Source organism: Vanessa cardui, chromosome 8, assembly GCF_905220365.1.
Source record: "Vanessa cardui chromosome 8, ilVanCard2.1, whole genome shotgun sequence".
Classification (NCBI taxonomy): Eukaryota; Metazoa; Arthropoda; class Insecta; order Lepidoptera; family Nymphalidae; genus Vanessa; species Vanessa cardui.
In genome coordinates this window covers 7,711,013-7,733,179 of record NC_061130.1, presented here as the reverse complement: position 1 = coordinate 7,733,179, position 22,167 = coordinate 7,711,013, and the positions used below count along the sequence as shown (strand labels likewise).

Sequence of the window (22,167 nt, the reverse complement as noted above, 5' to 3'; positions counted from 1 at the left end):
TATTTCTTATTAGAGATTGTTATTTAAATATTTTATTAACAATACGAGTAGATGATTCATTGTTTATCATTTTTATATTTCAAATTATCACTTATTTTTATTTGGACTTATAATATAAATCTTATTAAATACCTATTGAAAAAAAATATGTTCGATAATACCCCTTTGATTATTATATATTGAGAAATGAAAGATTTGAATAGAGAATTATAAAATGATGATTTTTATCTTTGTCCTACGCCGTAACGTTTAATTAGTATTAAAATCGTTTATTTAAATATGCTAGGTAAAATAATAATATTAGCTCGCTCGCTAGCATTGCTCATTGTAATTCTCTTAGTATTTGGATTCATGTTTAAACTTCTATTGTCTATGTTAATGTTTAAACAGTCAGTTTATTTTGTACTCAATTAATAAATAAAAATTCAATAAATATTAATTACAATATATGAAATCTTCAAATAAAGTTCGCAGGAGAAGTGATAAATAATAACACCCCACCTAATTCCCAAGTTTAAGAAAGGAGGACGATTTTTATATTGTTCTTTTTTTTTTAATTTTTATTACTGTTGGCACGAACTTTGTCGGCACGCCACGTGGTCCGGATAATTGAAATGTCCAAACACTGAATTTATGTTGCTGTTGTTACTATGATACCAGTGATCTATGATACTGCTTATTTCGGTGCAATAAAACTTTCAATATTCAAAAAAATAATTAATTCGATTACATTTGATTTTATTATTGGAATTTTTAAATACAATAATTCTAATATATTTGTATAATTCCCTGCTTGCAACAATATTATATAATAACGGTTATAATACAGAGAGCGATCCAGCATCCCTTTAGCGAGCAACGCTAGGGCAAAATAATCAGCCCTCAAGGGACAAGCTCTCGTAATTAGCGGCTGTTCATTTCTTAATTTCAATATTTAATTACAAAGGAAACTCGATGACTGCCGAGAAGAAAGAGACGTCATCTTCAGAAAGTCTTGCGAATTCGTTTTGTTTTATTCGTTTCGAATTAAGTTCTGATGCTGGCTTCTGTATTAATTCTTTGTCTACATTTTCAAAGAGTTTGTGATATTCGTTACAAAAATCATTACAGCTTAATTTCATTTATAATTAATAAATTTGTATACAACTATAAACGTGTACAATTATCATCAATAACAAGAATAACAAATTGTTATTTAAACTATTTCATATTATATATATACAAAAAAATGTTACTGTAAATTTCTGTAGGTACATTTGAGTTAAACATAATGTGATCTATACTATTAAGAAGATTAGATTATTATTTGTTAACTTAATATACTCGTTCAGAATCCTCATTTGTATCTGACTGCATTCTTGGTTTTATTTTAATTTAAAAGCGATTGGGTCCGTATAAGATATACCTCTCTTATTCATTATTCATCATTAAATCATACTTTGATGCAAAATATATGAACGGTCGCATTCAGCCTCTTTAAGGTATGATATTATCTTCAATGTAACTTTATCTCTTTTGCTGAAAAGCCTTCTTTCATTCCCTTTGTCGTAACTCTATTGTCAGTCTGGTAATAGCTCCCGACATATTGTCGTTTTATTTTATTTCCCCCGCGCTTTTATGAAATTTCCTTTTTAACTATTTAGCTTACGTATTTTTGATTCGAAATTGTATTTTACAGTGATTCGTATTTTTTATTAGCTTAAATTATTTCTATAGATATTTAGTTTAAATATTTTTATCGAAATAATATAAACATTGAAATTTAAATTGAAACTCAAAAAAATTAAAAATATGAAGGATAACATATTCCTTTGTAAGTGTTTTTCATTTTCCACTTTTCATTGAAACGGTCGTAGTGCGTTTGGCACGTTTTGTTCGGACTCTTTGATGGCTGCTGGTTCGGACATAACCATTCACGCACGCTGTATTGCTGAACTGTTTTATTGTGTCAAATTATACAATTTCTGGACGAATGACCAGGCAACCCGCCCCTGCGACTGCAATGTCACACCCTATTCCATTTCATTTATAATGAAAAGTATTGTGAGAAAATCTGTTCAAATATTTCGACAATTGTTTTTCAAATAGTCAATTTATTAGTATGACAAGTCAATTTATTTACTTTTATTATATTAACTTTAACCATGTTTAAAAAATTAAACTATTACATATATGAATTTTATCATAAAAATACATTTGAACGGTATAACGGTTTATATGATAAGGACTTTTTGATCAAGCTTTACTTAATAAAATTTGTTAACTATTATACTGAGTATGCTGGAGCAGACTTATGTATAACTTTACTCAAAAGAATAGCATCCAAAAAATCAAAGTAAAACAAATTAACAATACATCAGTCATTCTGCAAATTAATATTAGAACCAAGTCTCGGATCCTGGCGCCAAGTTTTTTCTGAACGAGCGAATGATTTAAAAAGAAATTAAAATTTTTCGACCCGTGTCGGATATAACACAATCCTGTTCGATTTACAAATGCATTCTGTACAACTGTGTCGCTTTTAAGGATTTAATAGTTTCCATTTACGGTGATATGGTTCATCAGCAACAATCAGAAATATCTGCTACCGTTCCCGCCGTTTGTTGCGTTTTTTATCTGTAAACGTTCTGTTGTGGCGCTTTAAAAAAACAAATTGCTACCTGGCGAGCAACACAATCTGTGGGACCCTAAATTAATTTCATCTAATTCTGGTAACTAATATTGTCGAGTCATATATGAGTTATATGCCAACAGCGGCTTTTAACAAGTAGATATTTAGAAATAGAAAAATACGAATGTTTCATCAGCAACCATTAAAAAGTAACTTGAAAGATAAAAGTGTTTTAATTGTGCGTTATTCCTCGACGGTTGCCTTGTATAGTGGAATTTATTATTGTGTTGCTCTTAAGCACGTTAATATAATATTTGATCGTCGAATAAGATTCATTAATCAAGTAATAATAAAGAGTAACATAAGTAATAATTGGAAATATATATATGTTTCCAAATTTACTGATACTATAGTATGTGATAGTAGTCATTGATACATAATATCCTCATATTAATTAAATCGAAAATATTTGATTTAACTATGCTACTGAAATAAAAAACATGACTATAACCTAATATCTAATAATCATATTGAAAGTAAAGACTACAAAAGACTCATAAAAATATAACGTACGTACTCTGTCATGTTTAATTTCATAATGTATATTGAATAAAAAAACTAAATTAATGAAAACAAACAGTCTTGAGATTTGAAACAGAATAGAGTCCCGGACGTGTGATCGTTTAGTGTCGAACGAAAATAAACGTTATGATTTGTTAAACAGGTTATTAGAAAAACATCAGCTGCCGACAAGGAGCAAGGAAATAATCTGTTTTATCAGTCCAGATACCGTTATTACGTCGACATATCAATTTAACATGGAATTTTGATATGATCATTTAATATTCTCTTTTTAATCTTGGCCCTACATGTTAGTCTGAATACTCTTCTATATAATATATACCAGGAGCTTAATATATTTGTTTAATTTATAACACGATTTCACATTACGATATATTTACAGTTCTAAATGAAATAACCCAAACCCTATTATGATAATGAAAATTAACCTAAACTAAATAATTAACTTATTTAAAACTAATGCCACGACATTAGGCTGTAGTGTAGTTTACATTTACATTACAAATTAGTTATAAATCAGTGGGCTTTAAATTTTATGTTATATAAATATAATGATCTAAATATGTCCAAGAATATTTATAACGTAAGGATCTTCCTTAACCCAATCTATAAAGAAACGAACAACTAGATTAGTTCATAAACACACATACCGGTGTACATTTCAATACTTGCGGGAATTTTAAAATAAACACAAGTTATTCATAAATCAAGACCGTAATAGTTACATTCTGACGCTACGTAAGTACGTCTGAAAAATCTTTTGTTTGATCAGACTCAAACATCTGGATGTTGAACAGAAGTTCATAATAAAATATGAAGAAAAAACACGTTAAGTCCTTTTGTATGGACCGCTTCTGTTTGTACAAACCTATGAATGAACAGTCTTGATACTTTATACATAATATTAACGGTTAGGAAAATTCGATTTGTATTCCAATATATAAAATAAATAAACCGTTGTAAGCTGTTGATGCATTGTCCTTATCGCTTAATCTTTGCCAATTAATGGACAATGTTAAGCCAACCAGAAAAAAATATAAGTAGTTTGTCTGAAGTACTGCAGTGTAATACGTTAATTGCGTTTATATCGCATAAATAAAAACAGAGAATAGCCATGAATAATATTCATTCATTTTATTAAATGCCAGCACACCGGTTTGTTATTAAGGCGAAGTTTTATATCCTCCAATATAACGTCCAAATTGGAATGAAATCAGTCATTGTTTTACAATACCATAAATGTCAAATTGGTAACATATACTTCTGTTTGAAAACGAAAATACATGCATATGATTAGAGCTATCGGTATACACAATACTTAGTTGTTTTTTTTTCATCTAAATAAATTTACAGATTTTTTAAGTATCGCCGACGCCAAGTTTTTGATCGCTAAAGAAAGTGACATAATAATTATATCAATAAAATGATAATTAATTTACTCTTTCAAAACAAATTAACCTTTAAAACTTAAAATGTATTATTAAACATTTTTAGAGAATCTGATAACAATCTTTTGCAAAATAATTAATTAGACTGCATATGAAAATTGATTACAAAATATAAGTTTTCCCCTATAGGGTATTTATAAATAAGTTATGCTTGGATATTTAATTAAAGTTGACATAACATAATTATGTTATGAGTTGAATATAAAAAATACCATATAAAATTCGCTTACGTGAAAAATAAATCATTATAATATCGATAGGATCAAAGGCATCGGGTTGCGCACCAATTGCATCCGAAACGTACTCACAATGCTTCATAGTAACTATCTGAGATTTGTTTTGATAATACATCATAAAACTATTAAATATTGGATCGCTGAGTGAGATTACCCGAACTGTTTTTACATTTCAACGCAAGTGATAACCGACGAGCGAGTGAAAAAATATATCCCGAAGAAACCTGCCCTATCTTTTAACCGTCGCTGCGTCGAGTGAAGTTTAAACCCAAATGAATACAATTCATCCTAGCTAGAAATATGAACGGCCCTAATCTCAATGTGCTCGTTACTTAAACCCAGATATAGCACCGATCATGGCGTAATCGGTTTGTTATTTCAGCGTTTAGACGAGATGTTTAAACCTTGTTTTGTTTTATCGGAGGCATGTGGGAATCATTCGATTGTGTTCTACATCCGGGTTATGAATTGTTCTTCTTTATTTCATTTTAGGTTACCACTGAGTAATATCAATATGTAAATAACTCGATCCGATTTTAAGTTTTCCTGTTCCCTTTTGTACAAGACATTTATTTATTTGTCAAGATTATACGTCCATTATGTATAATAAAGTTTCTACACTCGTAGAATTGCATAAATTTCTTTCATGATTGAAATTTCATTCACAATTATACAAAAAAAATTGTCATTGACATACTCATTAGACTATAATTATTTTATAAGCACTAACGTTTTACATATGGATGTATTTTATTATACGGATTTTATATACGGATTGTATTTGTATTCGACCTATTTTGTTTTGAGTATGAAGTCATATTAAAGATATGTATGTCTTACTATTATCTATTCAAGGTCATTCACGAAGAGCGAACAGGATAAGATTCATCCGAAGAACATACAAAAGCGAGGAACATCTTAAATATGAATGAAACTACATTTTTCATTCGCCGAGGAATATTATCTACGCCACTTGACATGCGTCAGCAACCAACTTCCGTTCCCAGCCTTTGCTTATCTTAAGCAAATATAAAATTAAACTAATGTAGTACAGAGATGAAAAATATCTTATTCTTTTTATGTTATGCAATTGTGTACATAAACCAAACATTTTTTTTTTCCTGTTTATGGAATCACAAAAAACACAAACAGGTGAAATGATTTAATCACTAGTTGAATTTACGAAAATCATTACTTGATATAAGTATTTATATATATTAGTATTTATTGTATATTTAACTCGTAATATAAGGCTAAACTTTTGGAAAAACAGTTTTAGAATTTGCATTACTATAATTCTAAGTATTTTATTAACACAGCGTTCTAACTTTATTGCGTGTAATTAAAACTCTATAAATCAAATCAAATCAATGAAGCGTTTTTGAATCGTCAATAATTAAATACTACTATATACCTAGTACATCAATGAAATCAAGAAAAACATTAAATAAGAACGCAAATAAAGAAATGTTATCTTCCTTATTTTGTAATGACAAATATATTTGTCAAAATGACACTATTAATCAAACAAGATTGCGTCATCTGTGGGAGTTGGCGTCGCATTAACAATAAAAACACTTAATGGCCATAATTAATTGAGCCGAAAATGAAAGATTGATAAAAAAGTATATAGCTAGTCACGCGACGAGAGCTGTCAAAACTCAAACTCTCACCTGTAAGATAACGGTTATTTTAATGCACTTATAACATAATGCAATACCAATATATGTCTGTCATCGCTTTGTTCTTAACCGCATAATTATAGCGACACTAATGTGATCTTATGACCTTTGATTTTAGTTAAATAGCCTAAAGCTTTTGAGCCAGTAAGAGTCTAAAAAATATATAACATTATAGATATTAAAGATTCTATACGCCATGATAAGTATTCATAGTATGATAAGTATTCAATAATATCTTGTATTAATAAAAAAAACTATGAATCAGTCGAATTTTAAGTATTAATTTTGGTTGAGTTGTAAAAAACGTGAAATGTATACATGTAATTAAAAACGAAATCATGTTATATCAGACATTTATCTTTTGTACGAAATCATTGAGTAATTAACTCTGAATAATGTAAAGATAAATCTGTACTAATATTTGAAAACGACTAATGATTTTAGTGGTCTGCTTGGTACCAAATAATTTAAATAATATATGATGTCAGAGACTTGGATGAGAACATATTACCTTTCGAAATTAACAGGAGTATAAAATTTCCTAGAGTAGTATTGATGAAATCAACACGTTGCCCGGATATAAGCGCCAAAATATTATGAATTATTATTAACAATAAATCTAAATTTCTATTTGATTATATTTAGCAGAATGAATATAAAAAATAATATTTGATGCAATAAATAAGGTCACGATGGACTCGGATCAGTCGCGTGCCGTGGTCTGCGGTTAACCCGTGTATTGCTTGCTTCAAATCGCCCCATTAAGGGTATTAACTTACGAGGGACTCGTATTTTTTCATAATTTGCTACACTATTTATATTTATATACTATATATATGTATAACTAAATTATAATTCACATTAATTAGTTTTCTCCTTAAGGACCAAATGATCTTTAAATTATTTGAAAATATATGATATACGTACGCATATGATTCTTGGTACGTACACACTTTATGTATATTCAGCGTTGAAATGTTATTTGAAATCACATTATCGAACATACTCTTTCATATTGGCGACTACAAATCAACACGCACCCCTTTAATTAAACTGGCGGCACTATGTCAACTGTAACTATAGGTAAAACTAGTTAGCTATTAGACGTGAAATAAAGTCTCATATAATTCACTAGTATAATTGCACTACTTTGTTTGCTATGTGGGGTTGAACTAGCGCAAGTTTTAGCAAACAATGAGGTTATTAGACGGTGACATCGTTAGGCTTTAGCGTTGTAATTCGAGACAATTGAACATAGTTTTAAAAATTAATTAACCGCTCTAGGATTTTGTTACCATAATAATTATTTATTAAACAATTTTTTGTACAAGTAAACAACGGGTGAATCTCATTAAAATTACACCTACAGCTAAAATATATCAAGCAGGGTATTAGCAGTATATATAATGTGAATTCTTGCCTATTCGGTTACTGACCGGTTATTCGGTCTCTGCATTTGACGGTTTTTTTGAATTGGGAAAGCTTTGATAATATAAAACGTATACTATTAGTAACGAATATTGACCCACTGTTCACTTTATTCGAGAATCTAGATTTCTACGCAGCCTCCATATAAACATCCTGCGCCTAGCTGTTCAATGGAATAATCGAAGCAGCGCGACGTCCATTCAATTATCCCTGAAAATTGAGTCTCATTAAAATAATAAAGCAGCCGGCGGCGAAATCAAATTGAACGATAACAAAAGCTTGTGTTAATTCGAGGCGACAGCGCGTTTTGCTCGTGTGCGATAAGGGACATTCAGTCGTACAAGTCAGAATCAGACACTCCACTATCGTGAAACTTAAATCATACAAATATTTAGGTTATTGTTTTTTAATCCATTTAAAAAGGTATTTACTAAAAACTACTGATTCAATAATTGGAAAGATATGTTGTTAACACAAGGCATTTAAGACATTATTGTACATTAACATTGTGAACCTGTGTGTCTGTATAAAGCCTTAACTCGCATGAAACATATAGTATCTCTAATTCAAGCACTAAATTTAGTTAATGCATAGTGGTGAACACGGTGCATAGATCATACGAACAGCCGACCCTGTTTGCACAATAATAGCGGCGTGCTCCTCAATGCAACCCCAAATGCAATTGTGTACATTCGTGCGAGTATTGAGTTACAGTAATGCGATGGAAACATTTGCATCCTGACTGCCGATAGTTGGGTTGAGGTGTACAATGATTATGATGGACCTAACATGCATCTATAAAAAATGTTACTCGAGATAGTTTTAATAAGTATTTATTCGTTTTAAACACGGCTTAAATAAGGATGTTTTGATATTTTGTAACAATATTATCACAGGTATACAATATATATAGTAAAAATAACTTTTAATTATTTCCGGTACAATGAGAGTCATATTGTAATTATTTTTGAGGGTAAAAAAGTAATTAAGAAATACAATTAAAAAAAATATGTATTAATTAAAAGTGAGTATCAATAATATATTATGACGAAAGCCTTACTCATTCCGCAATTGTTAGCAGATTCATATCTCCCATAAAGCTCCATCCTCCCCTATTTGGTGACCACTTGGTGACACTGGGCGGCCATCCCGCAAATTGCTCTTTCCAAACAAAATTGTCAATAAAACTCATCTGATTCGCAGTTAAACAAGCGAACGACATTATTAATTTATGCGATGTAATATGGCGCAAGCGTTGTCGGGATACAGTGTAAATTATTAATAGTGCTGGGGTAAAAATTAAGCTTAAATCGAATGGGTAGTTTGGACAGTAACGTCCGTTTTATGTTTCTATGGACAGATTAATTTGTAGGGCGATAACAGTCCCCGAAATCTCTGTAATAATAATCACATGAATCGCGACACATTGAATTAATACGCAATGGAAATAATTAGATATGTATGTGAATGGCTGACGTCATTGACAAATAAAAAAGCCATATTAATCAAAACGCCTGGTAATTGATATCCTTTTAGGAGTTTACGGAGGTGAAAATGAAACAATCACATTTCCTGCCTGTAGGCAGGTACTGAAAAACAAATAGCTCCCTCGCGTCTTGATATTATCTTTAGAGAAAGCGATTACACAAATCTGAAGAAGCTATTAATCCGGCTCGCTGCCCTCGAATGGCATCATGGTTTGTTTAATAAAATCGCGAATTTACATATCAAAACCTACAAAGGGGCATAATTGGACCCGATGACTTAGAAAACGTAGTGGGTGAGGCGGGTGCCACCCCGACAACAAACAAAGGAATTATACCCGCCTCAAGAAACTTTTAGCAATGGAAAACGCCTTAACAAACAGACGCGTGTGTATCTAATGAAATTCCTATGGTTGCATAACATACCCGTGTGAGCGCTGAGCGTTATTAGCGGAATTATTTCTTAGGGTAAAATCTTTGAAGGCGGCTGCTCTTTCGGAAAAGTTGTTAAGAAAATTGGTTGAGTACTTTTCAAGATTTCATTAGTTTGTAACTATGTAGTGAACTACGCTAGACATCTAATTTATTGGGTAGGCGTAGCTGAGGGAACGAATGGGCAGCGAGCATTTGAAAATGGAATAGAATTGCCGAATCACGCCGCTTTGAACTGAAGCCGCCGCGACACGATTCGTTAGGAGACAAATGTTTGAATTTAATTCTAAAATTTTTTAGGTGCTAAGTAATTAGTAACGGCATGTTTAACCCGCATAATTCGATCCGCAACTTCAGTAGCTGCCTCATTCCGATTTAATTAATTTTGTTGATGATTTTGAACGTTCGAGATCACTATTTCAATACGAAGATTGCATTTAGTTATGACAGCAAATCATATAACTGTAACGTAGAGTTAGCATTACTAAAGAAGCGTAGTAATCATTGGAATTTGAACAAAAAAAATCAATTCCAACTAAAACTTTGAGATCAATTCCGTCATATCTGAAGCAACTTGAGAAGTATTTCAATAACGTCAATTACCGTTTCTCACAAAAATCAGGGTATCTTCTTCTAAACAATACAGAAGTGGATCGAATCGCCTACTGAATCGTTTCAAGTCACTCCAAAATACCAATGCTATGGGAAAGCGAGTCAAAATATAGGGCTTAATAGATTTCAAACGGTATTTTATGTCGTTATAAAATAGATAAAATGTACAAAACTTTTTATTGACGTTTGAAATATTTACGGTGAAAGCTTAGCAGCAAGATAGCAGAATAATTACACGTTATTGCTGCGACAATCTTAAGACGAAATAGAAATTGGATTTATCCGTCTCGATATGAGCGCCATCCATCGTCGGATCAAATGCAAGGCGTGACGATGAATTATCGGATCTATTAACTCGCACGACTTCAGGATTCCATCGCAAAGTAGATATCGAAACATGTAGAAAGACCACTGATTATTTAGCATTATAGCAAATATATTTTTGAACTAGACATGGATTTTGATATGCATTTTAATGCTCATCACATTTTTAATTTAACTCTTGTTTCGTATTTATTTTAAAATAACTCTAGGCTCTTCTATATCTTTAAAACTCTGTAGCGTTGAACAGGCGATTTGTACTAATTATTACGCGCGAACGAAGCAGGATGCGATTATTTTTCGCTCGGAATTACAAAATGAGTTCAGCCTTAAAGTAAAAGTGAAAAAATCACCCTTAAATATAGTTAATTAATTAATTTGTTATAATGGCACAATTAATATGAATAATATTAAACAATATATTGACCTGTATTTATTATAGTGACGACCTTAAAAGACAAAAGCTTCGAGTTGCGTGGAATAATGGATCTTGATAGGCACACGTGTACGACTGTGACGTGTGGGTAGTGTAACCTAACACGTGCTAGAACAAAGGCTGACAGACAGAAGTGTCAATATCCTGATGGAGAGCTCATAAGATGCCCCTATGACGACGGCTGCACTCATTCATACCATATAATAGCACTTTACTTAGTCTGTGGGAATGTTAGAAAGACGCATTAATTAAAATTAAACGAAGAATATAAAATAGACTACGTTTTTAAAAAAATGTTGTATATATATTCAATTACTTTTTATTAAATTATTTTTACTTCAAATAAAAATAGAAAACTATAGCAACTATTTTTTCGGATAACCTCAAAATTAAGTTTGAATAAAAACTGGCCTTCGAACACGGAAGCAACGCACGTGCAACATAGCAGAAATCTTATTATTATATAAATATGATTATTCCAAAAACAAATACAAGTAAGTCGTTTGAAATTTACGTCGTAAGGAAGCTTTTAGATTCTATTAATGTCGATATTCCGACTCCCTAAAGAGTTACAAACACGGAATGGAATTACTCGTTCCCCTAAAAGTCGCCATCAGAATTACTGCCACAATTTACTCTGGATCGGAGTTTAATATTTCCGCAAGATCCTCTATCAGTTTCTTTTAATAAAAATAAATTTAGAAGTTGAACTTTATACGTATATCTTAATGACAGAACCGGAAGCTATTATATATTCGCGGATAAAATTTACTAAATATGTTAATCTCGAGTCAGGATATAAAGTATCAATTTACTATGTTGCATTTAAATATATCCTGTAACTTTAACACGCACGTTTGGTTAAAGCTTTTAATTAATACGCCACGTCATTAGGAAAAATAGTTAAAATAATTTGAATATCTGCAATGTTTAAGTATTTTAAACTGACTTTTATTATCATCGTTTATTAGGAACATCTTATTTTAACGAAACAACAAGATTTAATTATTTCTTACATTAGATGTAAGGGTTCTGAAAACACAGAAAGTTATAAAATCTTAAGCGGAGACATGCAAACACATTAATTAATAGAACCAAAACAAACTTTACAAGTCTTGCCCCCGACAACTTTTACATTAACACCGGGAAAGGGGAGCCATCACGATTGCACCTATTACTGTGCCGTTAAGACCCGTACCGTCATCGACAAATGTCGTTTGCTTTGTAACAATGTTCGAACTTTTACAATAAAGACATTATTAGAACACAATATTTATTCACAAAGCTTTCTTGAGGAGATAATTGTATGTAGCGGGCCAAATGTCGGGCATCCGTAAATGAAATACCGTCGATTATGAGATAAATTACAAATGCTTGTTAAAATTTAAATCATTAAAATGTACGTATTCAATCCACTATATAATCTCAACTCACGGAATAATGTTACAAACGAAATCGAAACCTCTATACTGTGAACGTATCAAACACATTTTATTTAATCAACAAATCACCCGGGCAACGTAAATACCGATTTAATGCTCCAAACGCAATAAAAGTAAATCCATATGATAACGTACTTTACTACTCGATATGTGCAACAATGTAATGAGGTCCAATCAACATTTCAGCAAAACAAGCCCGTCAAATAAATCCAACAAATATTTTAATAGGCACATGCTGCGAGCCTCTTTATTGGTAGTATAAATGCGTCCGTAAAAGAACCAACCCTTCCAGGACAAAGTCTCACTCAACTATAAAATAAATCTAGCGAAGTTATCGTCTACAATAAACAGTCACCGCAGAAGGCTATCGTCAATTCCCACGCAAAGTTGCTGTTAATAAAAGCAACAAAATTATACATTCAAGAGTTAGAAGGTGGTGGTATAGCAGTTAGGGCCTTCTACGTGGTCCGAGTTACAATGCAAATTACCGCGGAGGGGTGCGTCGATGCCCTCTAACTGTGCGACTCGCAAAGATGGCCGCCGTAATGGTTAAATGAAATTATTAAGCATTGTCTTGTGAAATCGGCCACAGTCGACACCTGAGACTCGGGCTCTGAGGACTTAATGTGGATATCCTGCGCGTTTGCTCTTTTATTTCTCTTCTACTAACAAACTCAAATACCATCAACGCGATACAGAGTACTTCTCATAAATTTTAATATTTTAGTAACAATAATAATTATTTGTACATGTATATCTACCAACAAAACGTTTAATATAAATAATATGCAACTTATTTATTGAAATTTATTAAATACGAATTAAACTTTTTTTTGCAAAAAGTTTAGAAATAAGGACGTGTTTTCAAAACTTCATATTATTCATAGACATTGTGAACGCTTAAAAAATCGTGCTAGGAAGCACTTCCACCCGTTTCCAACGTCAAGACATTACTTACGACCCTCGACTGAAAGCTTTGTATTAAAATTTAAATCTACTTTGCAAAGTGTATTTTATACACGTGCTTCTGCAATTTTGATCGTTCATAAAGCTCCAAACAGCTACTATTATTACGTTTCACCTTAGCGGTATTGGGTGTTACGCATCTCTCCCTAACCATTCCGGTAACATTTCGACTTAGTCTCCCACGAATTTAGTATGCACAATGTTAATACATTATAGAAGCTTTAATTACCTACTCGTTTGCGGTGTGCTTTGCGGTTCAAATGTTGATGTTTATTGTCTTAGTAAGACATAAACGGTTCGAATTAGTTTTGGTGTATTCAATATCGAATTAGTTAGTAAACTTCGTTCGAGAACATTTATAGGATCAACGCCGTAAAATTCGATCCATAAAAAGCGCTTCTATTATTCAGTAATGCGAAATCGATGTTCGAATTCGCGTCTTACAAAAATAAATTAATTTCAAAATTTGTTTTCGGCAACAAAGGCCCGAATCCCTACTCATGGCCGTCTGAAATTCCTCTTTAATCCAACGCATGCCCACTCCGTGTTTTTAATTTCACACAAAAAACTGCTTCGAGTTGGTGATCAATCAAAACTCGCGTTCGCTTTTTTATTCCCCATTGCAGTACGTACCCTTTCGCCTTTCTGTAACCACTATAAATGTGTCTTTATTATTTTGTTTGCAAAAAGGAAATGGATACACTTTGAATTAAATTAGTTTGATGGATTTTTGTCGAAATGATTTATCATCATATTGTTTCATAACTAAATAATGAAATTTAAATCTACCATATAGAATTATTTCACTGTATTTTTATTTCATTACTATTCTTAATTGCCATTTTAAATATCATAAACAGTTACCTATGAATATTATAAATATTAACGTCGGCTCAAACGGAAGAATGTAGAAAAAATGTCAGTCACGATTTATTTTATATATATTATATATATGAATAAACGTTTATATTACGTATAAGCCATGGCTAAATGCTAAAATATAAACATATAATACACCAATCACGTTGCATGTCGGTCAATTCTATGTCGTGATGGTTAGAGAAAGTTTTGGACCTGCTAGACAAAAAATAAATTTAAATTCATATACGTCAAAGAAATATGCCATTACAAATTACTCAATCAGAGTATCGTTATCAACTTATCATCAATCAGCAAACCGTACAAAAACATCTCGCAATAAATTGAGATCTTGTAATTATCTCGTTGGAAATAAACCGCATATTATAATTGTGTCTATTCACAAAACCTACCATTACCTTTATGGACTTCTCTATTACGAATTATGTATAAATTAATTAAATTAATTAATATCAATTTAATGATTGTTGTGATCGAATATTAAATAAACCTGCATTTGATATGAAAACACTTAAAATAATTTAAAGTTTTCAATTAAAATACACTTCATGTTATAAGGTTGTATAACGATTGTCGGTGCGTCTGTCTATCCGATCGTGTGTCACGGTCGATCACGTGTCTCAGTTATCAACTCGAATTTGGCTGTGACGCGACAAGAAGTAAAGACCACGAATCAAACGAAAATAAAACCTGCCTTCCGCACTGATATTATAACTTTTACTATTATTACTTGTGCGTTGCAGGTTTTATATTGTAACAATATTATATTAAAGGCTAAGACTGTTGTCTATACGATACGTTTATGGATAATATAATTTGTTTAAAATGCAAGCACTTCATTGATAGTGAAATGCTGATTGAAGGATCAGTTTCGGCAGCTGTTTTCATTTTGACTAATACTTTCTGAATTATACTACTAATATAACAAACCGCTTGCGAAAAATATTAATTAAAAGTATTTTTTAACTCGTACTAAATCCAAGAAACACATGTCTCTGAAATAGAATAAAAAAGAAATCGACGACAAACAGACCTTTTACAAGATAAGATGTAATCTTAACGGGTACTGATAATCTGCACAAAATCCTGTTTAAAGAACACGCAACAGTGGTTTTGAAGGGCGAGCTCTTTAAATCTCAGGACACTCCCACACTCGCACAAAAGTTTTTACTAATGACAGACGTACTTAACTCCTACGTCTATGCATTCGTTTATGCAATGGCGCTCTTGCATGTAACACCAAAAAATCCTTTGTCACGTAATCTGGATTACTTTTTTAAATACTATTGTTGCAATAAAACTCTTAACATACTCAAAAGTTTTACAATATTTGAATTAAAAAAATCTTAACCATTGAAGGATATTGAATACGCAACGAAAATCACCGCTGTATATGTAATTTTAATAATTAATTTTGCAGTAACGCATTTGAAAAATGATCATTGACACATATTTTAAATAGAAAAATAGCAACATTTTCAGTAAATTCAGCTCTGTAAGCGACTGCAACACGTATTGAACAAACAAAGAAACACATTACAAAGCTATAAACCAAACAACAAAGGGACCGACGTATACGTGTTGAAACTGATCCATCATGTCTCCTTTTAAAATAACAAAAACTCATATGATGTACACAACAGATGTTTTACGAAAAAACCAACCCCAACGACCCTTGTATAAAAACTTAAATAGACCTTAAAAAACGCCAACTGTAATTTTCTATTAGAATAAATGTAATTTCCTAAATTAACTTTCTTATAGAAACGTTTAAATGCAAATTTGCTGCTTTAATGTATTAATATAGACTTCATTTTGACAGATTGAAGAATACCACTAGTCCAATAATTAATTTATATCGAAATTCCAATTAAGAATACTTCCATACTGCATTTTTGGCAGATGCACCCAAATAAAAATATTATACGCAGTTTATCTTCATTTTTATAAAATGATTATATTTTAATTGAAACATAATATGAAAGTCCATAGGTATAAGGCAATTTAATCGGTATTTGGATAGCTCAATTCGAACAACAAACATTAATATCGGAAAGTAAACATAATATCGACCAATAAAGAGTTACACATATCAACATGCAAAATTCCAATTAGATTCCAAACGTATGAACGTGATAAAAGAACCGTTATTGAAGTCGCTTATCTGTGTAATTAGAAAGGAACTAAGCTGGAACCATTTGCGTTTATAATGGGAACTTTTGAGCGCAATACAGTTGTTTGATAACAGATAAAATATGTGTATTGATTAAGTTACTATAAATAAAAAAGGGTTACGATAATTCCAAATGACACAATTCAAAGTCACATTTACAATAAATTATTTCCTACTTAGTTTCCTCAATACAAAATAGAAAAGATTAAAGCATACTTTAGTATGCAGTAAATGGGTATAGTCGTTAAAAGCTTGTTGAAAAAATTATCTTCCACGGAATTGGCCTTTTTCACTTACCGCGGATTCGTCATAAGGGAATGCGCCATCAAATATTCAATTTTAAAACAGCCGCTAAAAGCGAAATGTCATCGCCCATACAAACGCAGCTGGGACAAAACGATTTAGAAATTTTGATACAGATGGGACACGCACTTCACAAGAGATAAAATAAGAAATTGCATTAGCAAAAGTGGAAATTTAAATGAAGATGACATAAACATTGACTCAGCTGTAGAGAAATTACCGTCAATAACTGTTTAGAGTACGCTAAGAGGGTATGTTGATGACATGTCTCGAACGATATAACTTCCTGAAAATTATTCTGTCAAGAACAAGAAGACGTCAAGGAGTAAGAAAAATTTCATTAGCGCCAATCAAAATGACGAGGTCCAAAATGAAGCTCGTAAAGAGAGTCGTAATCACGGACTTCAGCAGCACCCCTCAACGTGAGGTCTTATTAAAGGAATAATATTTACAAAACGAGACGCCTCAGAAATCCCCAAATTAAGATTTCGCTGAAACCCGCCCAACTTCCACAAAGTGGAATCATTAAATTAAAAATGTAAACTTTTCTCTTAGCAAGGTAATGGGCATCCCGATGTAGATAAATAGATGAAATAGCTGCAAAAAGGAGCATTTTCCTGTTCATTAAATTTTTCCTTCACTTTTTATTTCGACCCCTGGTGCTAATTTTGTTGGAATTCACGCCCCTCAGCTCCACCCGCTGGGGCTCAATCACAGAAATTTTATATCCGGAATTAAATAAGTACCCGACCAAATTACGAACAAAATTTAATATGAGCTTTTTAGTCAAGCATCTTACTTAATTAATCAGATACAACATCCTACTTATTACATTCGTATCTTCCACTTTCTAAGATTTCTTTATTATTAAAATAAATAAATATTTCGGTGCTTCTGGATAAACGTTGCTGTTCGGATGACTTTGAATTATTTCAAGATGTCAATCAAGAAATATTCTCATCAACAGCAACTTATTCCAAGGGTGATTTATGTTGCTAACTCAATTGTCTATAAGATCGAGCTGTAGAGACTCCACAGGAAACGTCAGCGAGGTCGGTAGTAAATGCAATTATAGCTACTAATATGCCGTCTGCAACCAACACCCTCTATCACCCTGCTGCTTCAAGCGATACTTCCCTTTAATTGTTTTGAAGAGATCATTAGAAGTTAGTTCTTATGATGTTGCACCTGAGTTTGTAAAACAGTTTTAATAAGGAGAAAGTTATCCTTAATTTTTTGATTAAATATCAGATTCCGATTTGTTCCTCGTAACATTTATAAATAAACACTGTATTTCTTAATGTATCAATTAGGTGTTCTAAAACTGCAAGAAAGCTATACCTACAGATAATTTTTTTAAAGTACAATGTTTATAGAAACAATACTTCTTCTGATACCATATCTTTTCTAGACAAATGTTTGTAATATCAAATTCCCTTTAAGATATTGATTGGTACAAATAAGGAAATCGAATTATTCAATGTCCGCCCTTCATTTGTTTCCTCTCCCCTAAAGCAAGAGATGAAGAAATTCTTTCTGAGTTTTCGATTACTTGTCCAATTAATTTTATAGATTCATTTGTCTTAGATGCTTTGAAATATTCATTCGCTGAACTTCGTCGAATCAAATTTATTTATATGTTCTGTTATACCGTTACGTCATAAATTAATTGCAATATAAAATTTATGACGATGAACCGTTATATAAAATAAAATATTATACACGACAGAATTCGATAACTACAAAGGTAGGTACCAGAACTTTAATTCCAATTAATACACAGTACATTCATTAATGCCAAAAACGTTATGAAATATTGCCAATTTAAGTCGGTGTTATTTTATTTCTTCATAATTATTGTTAGCTACCGTGAAAAAAAATAACTAATCTTTTGAGTTACAGGAACTGGTGAACGAAATAAGACAAAGTATTTAATGATATAAATAGCAGTAATCCGTTACGTTTCATCAACTTCACTTGGATAATCTGCACCCTCTTCGCAATGACTTGGAACATACACGTGTGGGTCAGGGAAGGTTTACGCAACTCGGGGTATTGTGATGAGAGGGAAAGTTTACGTATCTCACGCATCCGCGCGCAAGTGGGTGAGTGCGGTTACCGGCAACCAATGCACCGACCATTCATGACATAATTTACAAGAGGCCTCATTAAACACAGGAATGATGCACATACTGCAAATGTAAATTATGATTATGATTGATGGATGTAACGACTTATTGTATTCTTCAATTAACTGTTCTTTGCAGCTACTCAGTTTCTTTTGCTTGATACCACCCAATGCATAAATATGTTTTCAATTATCTGCTTTCGGTTTTTAGTGTCCAAGATACTAAGACTTTCACAACAGGCAATTGGAATCGCAGCTTAATTAAAAGATATTCAAGATGCGAGGGGTGCCAAAGAAACGTTTTTGTAATGAATATTATCTTTCATTTATAGTTACAAATAATAATTTGAAAATATTTTATAAAATTTAAATCATTTATATACCAAATTTGAATCTTTTAATTTCGTTTTCGTATTATTTGACAAGGACTACTGACTTTATTGATATCAAGTATTTTAAGCATATATATGTTTGTTTTATTTTCAATACGTTTATATTGTTTCTATACTGGAATTGATTTGATTTGATAAATTTAATTTTGTAGAAATATTTTTGCGAAGTGTTGTTTTAACCTCATTTAAAAAATGATGTGCCATGAGCTATGTAACGTCGCATTACTGGACTAAATAGACTCTCCTTCTTCTTTTGGAGAAAAATTTTGGAAATTTTTATACCAAGCTATTTTATTGAGCGTGGGTGGAAGTAGAAAATATCACTTTCATAATTCGTGGTTGATGTATTATCATTTCTATTAACCATGAATTGTAAATACATCATTATGATATATTAATTAATTTTATAATTTATATCTTAATCAAAAGAAAACCATGAAATATAATTATTATAAAGAAATCCATAAGGCAAATGTAAACATAAAAATAATTACTTTGTAGTATTACAAAAATAGGCGTCACCTTGGACCCTTTTGCAGAACATTTTCATTCTGTTTCCGAAGTGAAAATTACCCACCGACGGTCAAAGGGTTAACGATTCGGTGTTTATTTGAATTCGTCCTTTGTTAGTATAAAAGGCGTCAAAATGTAAGTCGATCCTTTGTTTTGATTTCTGTTTGCTTTACTAAAAACCCCTCCTTTTAAATACCTTATATCCCCTTAAAAACATATATTATGTTTCTATGTTCCAAATAAGTTCTGTTATTTGTATCTAATTTCATTATCTTTTTTTAAGAATTAGTTTAGAATTCATAAGCGATATGAAATGACATAGATCTGTTTCAATTTTAAGTCCATTAGCTTAAATCATGATTATTATAATATGTATTATCTTCAGGCGTCTCCGTATGGGCGGCAACTCAAAGGATTATAGTATTTGTTAGATTTTTTTAACGTGTTTGATGTAGGTTGAACTATCGACGAATCAAAAAATATTTATTGTTGAGTTAACTGAATAAAAATATTAGATTTGGATTTGGTATAATTTACGTAAGCAAAGTGTTACTTTTCAACTATAAGACATTGTGTACCTTTGATTTTGACTACTATATTTACTCAGTCTTAAATTTTGTAAGAGTTATAAATAATATTAAAATTATCGATTGCAATATTTGACAGATGTGCTTGTTAATACAAAACGCGCTGCTATTGTTATCGATTTTTTTTTATTGTATGACACGTATGGAATGCAACAGCAAGGCTACTCGGCATTGCGGTGATCGACTAAAACATGAGAGAGAACGGAATACATCTTTGGGTTCTTTTATAAGTACCACAGCATGGCATCATTCCTCAATGAGGTGTCTCAGTGGGGAGCCTACAGTAGCTCCGCGGTCTCTTTTTGTGCGGCCAACGTTTTATCAAACATGTTAATGGCCGGCTTTATGATGCCAACAAAAGAAGCGTGCCAACGGAGGCGTTAAATCCTTTACGATTTGATGATGATGATCATGAATTTGTCATGGGATCAACTTGGACTCTCGTTACTGCTCATGCGTGTACTAAAATCCAACGAATATCACTATTGTTACTTTTAAAAAAAAAATATATAATACTATGTTACTTACCGAGCTCATCAAGCTATTAACACTTCAATCGAAATAATAATAACACAGTCATGCTTATAAAATTGAACATAAATAAATGCATTCAAATATACATGGACTAAACTACGGATAAGAATTTGTAAATTTATCTGTGATTCGCTTAGGATTTGATTACCAATATAAAATTATAGAAAGGGTGTAACCTGGAAGCAAAACAACGACAACTAACAATCACCCACAATGGTTCTGATACATTAAACAGTAAAATAAAACACACCACCGAACATGTGCAATCGATTGTATAAGGAGAAAATGGCCAATCAAGCAATTAAAACATGATTCAATAAATTCAAATGTCAAGGACAGATGACAAGATTTATACCTTAACTATGAATGGAATTTGCAAAAAATAAAAATAAAACATTTATAAGAACACACATTGATAAGCAATTTTGATGAAAAATAATACTGTGCTTAAAAATCCTGCGACCCGGGTGTGTAGTTTCATCGTGTGGTCTTCCAAGCTAACCCTTTGGCCCGCGACCGACCAGTTTAGTGGCCGAGCCCGCCCGAACGTTTCCGAACGTAACCGAATCCGGCCGAACGAAACCGAACGCGCGAGAGACTTAGCGACATACCTGTCTGGCGCTTTCATTGACAGGCACCTGAAATGAAGAAAAAAAAGCCATCCAATTCGTTGAATATTTAAAATTTAAGAAAAATTTTGATTCGATTTTTTTAATTGACACAGATAAATTTACATGCATCTAATAGCTATAACTTAACTTTAAAAAATATACAAAAACAATGTAGTAGAGCTAAAAATCAGAGAAAACTTGAATATAAAAAAGGACATAACTCGCTACAAAAGTATTTTGTTCAATGGACAATAAAAGAGTTCGAATAGAGAGGCAACAAAAATGAAACATAAAAATTAAAAGTAAACATTCAAAAAATGAACAAACAATAATGTGGCAAAAACAGTTAAAAACAACATTGCAAGAT

At 31.7% G+C, this 22,167-nt stretch overlaps 1 protein-coding gene across 6 annotated transcripts in view; it reads right to left on the bottom strand.

The window, feature by feature from the left end:
* The window catches only part of LOC124532061 (dachshund homolog 2), a 128,322-nt gene that overhangs the window by 82,975 nt on the left and 23,180 nt on the right, over positions 1 to 22,167 (bottom strand). For 2 of the 6 annotated variants that reach the window (XM_047106692.1, XM_047106693.1), the window contains exon 2: positions 21,801 to 21,827. The exons of the other annotated variants lie outside the window; for them this stretch is intronic. In XM_047106692.1, coding sequence (XP_046962648.1) covers positions 21,801 to 21,827 — 27 coding nt within the window. The remainder of the gene's footprint in view (positions 1 to 21,800; positions 21,828 to 22,167) is intronic. 6 annotated transcript variants of the gene reach the window in all.